This window comes from Brassica oleracea, chromosome C6 (genome assembly GCF_000695525.1).
Source record: "Brassica oleracea var. oleracea cultivar TO1000 chromosome C6, BOL, whole genome shotgun sequence".
NCBI classification, from domain to species: domain Eukaryota; kingdom Viridiplantae; phylum Streptophyta; class Magnoliopsida; order Brassicales; family Brassicaceae; genus Brassica; species Brassica oleracea.
Genome location: NC_027753.1, coordinates 19,753,759 through 19,760,044, shown reverse-complemented (window position 1 = coordinate 19,760,044; position 6,286 = coordinate 19,753,759). Strand labels below are relative to the sequence as shown.

At 36.4% G+C, this 6,286-nt stretch overlaps 2 protein-coding genes across 2 annotated transcripts; both read right to left on the bottom strand.

Annotated features, from left to right (window-relative positions):
• Window positions 1-278: 278 nt before the first annotated feature.
• Window positions 279-2,258, bottom strand: LOC106298390 (phosphoribosylformylglycinamidine cyclo-ligase, chloroplastic-like). The gene is made up of 8 exons (XM_013734501.1): window positions 1,845-2,258; window positions 1,654-1,748; window positions 1,472-1,573; window positions 1,350-1,409; window positions 1,109-1,281; window positions 934-1,036; window positions 691-849; window positions 279-614 (listed from the first exon to the last, which is right to left on the bottom strand). The coding sequence occupies exons 1-8, from the start codon at window positions 2,134-2,136 to the stop codon at window positions 441-443; spliced, it is 1,158 nt and encodes a 385-aa protein (XP_013589955.1). The 5' UTR covers window positions 2,137-2,258; the 3' UTR covers window positions 279-440.
• A 994-nt stretch (window positions 2,259-3,252) lies between these two features.
• LOC106298323 (protein TONNEAU 1a-like) lies at window positions 3,253-5,539 on the bottom strand. The gene is made up of 8 exons (XM_013734426.1): window positions 5,301-5,539; window positions 4,935-5,067; window positions 4,666-4,754; window positions 4,417-4,539; window positions 3,933-4,057; window positions 3,809-3,834; window positions 3,579-3,726; window positions 3,253-3,489 (listed from the first exon to the last, which is right to left on the bottom strand). The coding sequence occupies exons 1-8, from the start codon at window positions 5,385-5,387 to the stop codon at window positions 3,447-3,449; spliced, it is 774 nt and encodes a 257-aa protein (XP_013589880.1). The 5' UTR covers window positions 5,388-5,539; the 3' UTR covers window positions 3,253-3,446.
• Between the last annotated feature and the right edge of the window lie 747 nt (window positions 5,540-6,286).

Sequence of the window (6,286 nt, the reverse complement as noted above, 5' to 3'; positions counted from 1 at the left end):
GAATTACAAAAAAAATAATTCAAAAACAAAATTAAAAAAAAAATTATTAAAAAATTCGTTTGAAAACATATAATCTGAAACTATAAAAAAAATTTATTTATTTATTTATTTATATTTATATCTCTAGGGTATTAAGATCTTTTTATCTATTAAATCCAGCATTTTGGTCATTGGTCTATTTTGTGATAAAAAAATTTGAGACACAATTTGACTTATTTTCTTATTTTATTGGTTTACTAAGCATATAAAGATAAAGAGTTTTAGCGAGGTGAGATACATGACATGAATGGCGTATATAAACAATTAACGGCAACAAAAATGGATTAAAACTCGTGAAACAAAGTGGTCACATCTTCTCTCACACAAAACTTGAAACACAGTTCGCACGGTTCTAATTCAGAACACGTTGAGGGTTGGTAAAAAATAACACAAACATGGATCTAATGATATGTCACACCTTCACCATTTATAACCTCTCCAATACTATACGCAACATAGTCTCCATTCTTGGCTTCACCAAGTATCCTCGAAGCAGCCTCTGGGCTAACCACCAAAACCATCCCTATTCCCAGGTTAAACGTCCTTCTCATCTCACTGTCTTCTATTCTCCCAGACTTCAAATAACAGCACCAACAATCAAAACATTTGAAAAACATACATCCTTAAGAATTATTTGAATGATCTCATTACCTGTTGGATCCATTTGAACAATGGTGGAAGTTCCCAAGCATCAGTGTGGATAACAGCACCTAAACCGTCAGGGAAGACACGAGGGATGTTGTCTGTGAAACCTCCACCTGTTATATGAGCTATCCCTTTCACTCCTCCTCTGCTGATTATGTCAAGTACCTGTGGATATATATAGAGAAAGAGTTAGTAACATATGTGATTGTGATCTCAACTTTTTGTTGACAAAAGAAAAAAAAACTCAACCTGCTTGACATAAATGGTAGTGGGTGCCATTAAAGCTTCACCAAGGGTAGTTGATCCACCAGGAAGCTCATCCTTCAGCGAAAGACCGCTTCGAGCCACCACCCTGCAAACAATTGTGGTCTTTTAGTCGTAACTTGCAAGTAACCAAGTATCTGAATACAGCCAATAAACTTACTTTCTTACTAAAGAGAAGCCATTGGAGTGAACACCACTAGATGGGAGGCCAATAAGGACATCTCCAGCAACTATGTTCTTTCCGTTTATAACAGAATCTTTCTTCACTATCCCAACTGCAAACCCACTGAGATCATACTCTCCCTCTGCGTAAAAGTCCGGCATCTCCGCAGTCTAATACAACCAAACCAAACCAAGATTATGGACTAAGCTATGAGTTGGGTTATAAATGTGAAACATACCTCTCCACCTAAGAGAGCACAGTCTGATTGCCCACAACCATCAACAATCCCTTTAATAACCTGGAAAGACACTCTTCATGACTATCAAGTCCTAAAGAGCAAAAGATGAAAGCAACCAATACCTTCTCTGCAAGGTCAACATCGAGACGACTAGTAGCAAAGTAATCTAGGAAGAAGAGAGGCTTAGCACCGGAAGTAACAATATCATTCACACTCATAGCAACCTGCAAAAAAGGAACAAAAACAATGAATGTCTCCAACAAAAGGTCACATACACACAAGACGGGGTTATTGATTGTGTTACCAAGTCGATTCCAATGGTGTGATGGATCCCAGTCTCAAAGGCCAGCTTAAGCTTAGTCCCTACACCATCCGTACCAGCTACGAGATACGAATCACCTGCTCCGACCCAAATCATAAAAAAGAGAAAACTTTAAAACATTCTCAAAGGTGAAAAGTTTGCAGCTTTGCTTAATAGTGTGTGTTGTTGTTTACCTAATGGGAAGAGACCACCGAAGCCGCCGATTCCAGGAGCCATCTTAGCGATTCTTCTAACGAGCTCAGTCCCGGCATCGATGTCTACACCTGAGCCTTTGTAACTGAGACTCTCGGTGTTGTCATCTTTCTTCGACATTGATAAAACCCTTGTTGTTCTTGTCTTTTGGGGAAAGCTGACTGAGAGAGGGTTAGGAGATGGTGAGATGATGGAGGAGAAACGGTGTCGGTTGATGGAACCGGAGGAGAAGCAACAAGAAGAAGGAGAAGACTGCAAAATCCGAGCTTCCATGGCTTAATACAATACAACAAGAGTAGAGTGAAGGCGACGCCGGGAAAAAACTGAACGGAGAGTTTGTGTCTGAACGAGGGAGAAGAAAACCAAAGGTAAACTAAATTAAATCATAAAGGTTTTAAAACCCTAATAACACGACCCCTTTTTCATATTTTTTTTGTTACCACGATTAACACCTGAACCTGAAAAGAGCAAACAACTACTGTATAATTTTTCTTTCGTTTACATGCTTTTTTTTTAATGTAAAGAGGTAAAAAATCATTTTTTTAAATTAAAATATATTTCCACAGTTCTTACACATATTACGATGTAATTCAAAAGCTGTATATTTTGAAGTTTTCACAAATTAAAAAATATATTAAATTTTAGTTATAAATACATTACTTTTATAATCAACAATTCCAACCAAAATTTTAGTCAATCAAAATTTAATAAATATACTTAATTTTTAAAATTTATAATTACTATCATTACCTAATAAAAAATATATTAAAAATGTAAGAAATGTATTTTTTGAAAAAAAGAATCTAAAACATGTATCATTTTAAAAACTGGCGAAATATATATTTAGAACAAATGAGAGAAATGATAAATTATTTTATGATTTTTTGGGAGCTATAAATTAATTAGTAAAATTATTAATATTTTTAACAATTTAGAAATATATGTATATTACATATTTTGGGAGTTAAGTCAAATTTCACTTGTTTACTTAAGACTGGTTTACAAATTATTTTTCAATTTAGCATCTAGACTAAAAGCTTTTTTAAATGCCTATGGCATAAACTGTTGACAATAAAAAAAAAGGAAACTTCTTTTTTTATTTTTTTTAGTTATGACTTAAAATATCAAAAGGTCCATATTCAAAATGCAATCTACAAGGTTTAATTATCGTTGGATCCACCACACCATGTTCGCAGTTTATTTCTTTTGACAACCAAACTTATATGATGATGCAAGATTGGTGAACGTTACATTACTCTATCAAACTACCAAAACTGCTTCCACTTTGAAGAGGAATTACTTTGAATACTCAAAGGAGTGATAACCCATCAATGGAAGAAAGTGAATGACATTGCCACTACTCACTTACGCAACACATTCTTTTCCTCCTTTTGATTGTTCATTGTGAGTTCCTTCTCTTACCAAACCAGCTCAAGAAAAACATTAAACCGTTCAATATGATCTCATGAATAAAAGGGGTTCCAACGAAACACACAGTTTGCAAATAAAGAACATACATACATATCACACGTACACAAACCAACACTCATTCTCATAAGCTGCATTTTATTCGCAACCCTAACTCAATCCCTCCCATCTTCTTCATTTGCTCCATCTCTCACATTCCTACAACAGAAAAACAAAAACATCAACACTATCAAGCTTTTTCCTTCTTTTTTTTTCATTTCAATCAAAAGCCTTCAAAAGGTTTTTACCTCCAGGAGGATGTCATGTTCCGAGTTTTCCTATCAAGCTGAAGATTTTCAAGTGCCGCTGAAGCTCTCATTACCTCTTCATGCGCATCTTGATTACCGTGTCTCCAGTTGATTTCATCTTTTCTGTAATTAGTCCCACCTCTTCTATCTGCAAAAAAAAATCATTTGGCATACGACATCAAGAAACATAACATATAAGGTCTCAATAAAATAGAGGAATGATGACTCACCCGATCCTTGGGATCCAGAACCCGTCCTGCACATTAACCAACCAACCACCACTGACTCAGATAATGCAAAAAAGATGTAAAGATCTTTTATTTGGGATAACATGGTGTTTGGAGATATGCGTACCTTCGTAGAGGAGGTAAGTTGTCAGAAGCAGATGATCTGCGAGGAGGATTCCTAGAGTCAAGGCTTGATGAAGACTCGGTTTCAGACTCTCTCCTTGAATTACCACCCATGTTCTGTGTCATGCTCTGTAAACAAAAACAATAATGTTGATCATTAAACCTGAGGAGAACAAAGCAAAGACAAATGATAAAAGGTTAATCTGTAAAAAAACATGATCCTTAGATATGTAGAGAACTCTAGTCATGGACCCCTCAATAATTTTAATCTCTAACTAAGACACCTAAAAAAGTACAAATCTGAGCTTTTCTAGAGGTTGGTGTTTTTGTAAAGCTTGAATGTCACCAGTAGAATAGAAACTCAAAAATGCATACATAAAGATGAATGGTGACTATTGTAGCTTAGTAGATTACTAGATTGTTAATTTGAGTTCCTTCTTTTTTATAATAAACATATATTCACAGAGTATAAAGTATAATAAAGATACCTCGAACTTCAAGAATCCTTCAAGAACATCGAGAAGAAACGGTGCGCTATCTCCATTTCTGTTGAGCTCATAACCATGGTTGCTGCTAAAGTCGCTCAATTCAGACTTCCAAGAGTCCTTTTGCTGTGCATAGATTGTTCAGACACAATGCAGGACACCAGATCAGTTAGAAGCAAGGTTTTAGGTTCATCTACTAATCTACTGAACTAGACAAAAACAAATAAATAAGAGAAGCAATTACTTGATTACCAAATTGCATTCGGGTTGATACACTTTGAGGGTGTGATCGAGTTGCGCCCACTCCAAGTACTCACAAACTAACGCACAAAGCAACCTACCTGCATAACATTCAACACCTCAAAGTGAGGACCTACACACTCAACCGCTCATATTCCAAGTGCACACATAAGAATCGAACTTAAAGTGCAAACCTAGACAGGGTGTTCTAATCAAACCATCACAAAGAAGTTAAAAACCACATAAAACCAAACTGAACAGAGATATACGCAAAGAAAGACCTGAAGGAAGAGCATGAAGCTGCCTTGCACGGTCATTGCAGCTTCCCAACAAAGCTGGAGGCAGCCCTTCGTTGTTCTCAATCACTCGATCCTCTTCTTCAATTGCCTCAAACACACTCGCTCGTAACTCAGCCTGCCATAGCAACCCAACTATTATATATAAGCTCCTCATACCTAGTTTTCTATAAAGAAGGAAACTTGGAATCAAAATGAACTTATTTGAGGAATCTACATAAACAACATCAGTCACATTCAAACCCGGATCTGAACCCAGAAACCCTAGAAATGTACAATTGAGTTTTTTTTTTTGTTATTCTATCTAAGCTGAAAGGTTGAAACTTTGAGATCTATCATCTCTATAGTTACCCGGATCTTAGCGAGGACACCCTTCTTCTCCAGGGTTCGAGTGACTAAGGTCTTGAGATCCATCATCTCCCTAGTGTAATCGTCCATCTTTCAAAATCAAAAAGTGTGCAACTTTCGGATTTTGAGAAATTGGGTTTTCCGTCGTTGTTGATTTGAAGATGTTCGCCGTCCGGAGAGATAGATAGGTAAGGTGTTAACGAAGATGTGAAGGAAGAAGACGGAGAAAAGAAAGGAAGAAAAAAACACATCTTGCAGCATTTTCCACTTTCCTGAACTACCCCCAAAAGTATTTGATTATTTCCACCCTGGTCCAAAATTTTAAATTTTAAACAATTAGCCCCCAGTTGATGTGGATATGTTTCTTTTTATTCTTTCTTTGATTTAGAATGAAAATGTTGGAAGAAGAGTTGTCTCGAGATTCAGTTGGATCGTTGAAAAAGAGGACCGACTGACACATGCATTTGAGATCGGTCCAACATTGTCTAGCATATGATGAAAGTGTAAGCAACCCAACTACAACATCAGACAAGCCCAATATCACGAGCCCAACCAAAAAGCTCATTCGTCATGATCAAGTCAAAACAAAGAAACACCCTCTTTCTGTATACGTATAGAGGCGTGCTCCCGACGCTCTGTAATCATGTTGAGTCAGTCGATTAACATTTCTTCGTTGAGTTCATCGTTTCCCGGCACAATGCTCATCGATACTCTTCGTAGATGCATCAAAGTAAGGGTTGTAATAGCTAGGGAGTTAGCAGTGTTAATTTATTTCTAACACCAAGAACTGATTTAGATTTGATTTAATTCAACCCTAACACATTTCTAAAGAAGGTAGAAACACTAACCTTGATCCATGCTTGGATGCAACCCCACCAATTGATGTTCTCCTCTTTAACTTTCCCCTTTTGGTGATTTCCTTGATGGACAAGAAATCTCAAACCTTCTTTAATCTCTCCTTTTGATAATCAGTATTGTTGTTTTGTGTA

Excerpts from the sequence above, each read along its gene's own strand:
- LOC106298390 (XM_013734501.1), bottom strand. The coding sequence starts at position 2,136 with ATGGAAGCTCGGATTTTGCAGTCTTCTCCTTCTTCTTGTTGCTTCTCC. Across the intron at positions 1,282-1,349 it reads GTGCTCTCTTAGGTGGAGAG|ACTGCGGAGATGCCGGACTT; the intron begins GTATGTTTCACA and ends TGGTTGTATTAG. Across the intron at positions 615-690 it reads TGTTCAAATGGATCCAACAG|TCTGGGAGAATAGAAGACAG; the intron begins GTAATGAGATCA and ends TGTTATTTGAAG.
- LOC106298323 (XM_013734426.1), bottom strand. The coding sequence starts at position 5,387 with ATGGACGATTACACTAGGGAGATGATGGATCTCAAGACCTTAGTCACT. Across the intron at positions 4,058-4,416 it reads AAGGATTCTTGAAGTTCGAG|AGCATGACACAGAACATGGG; the intron begins GTATCTTTATTA and ends TTTTGTTTACAG. Across the intron at positions 3,490-3,578 it reads AACATGACATCCTCCTGGAG|GAATGTGAGAGATGGAGCAA; the intron begins GTAAAAACCTTT and ends TTTCTGTTGTAG.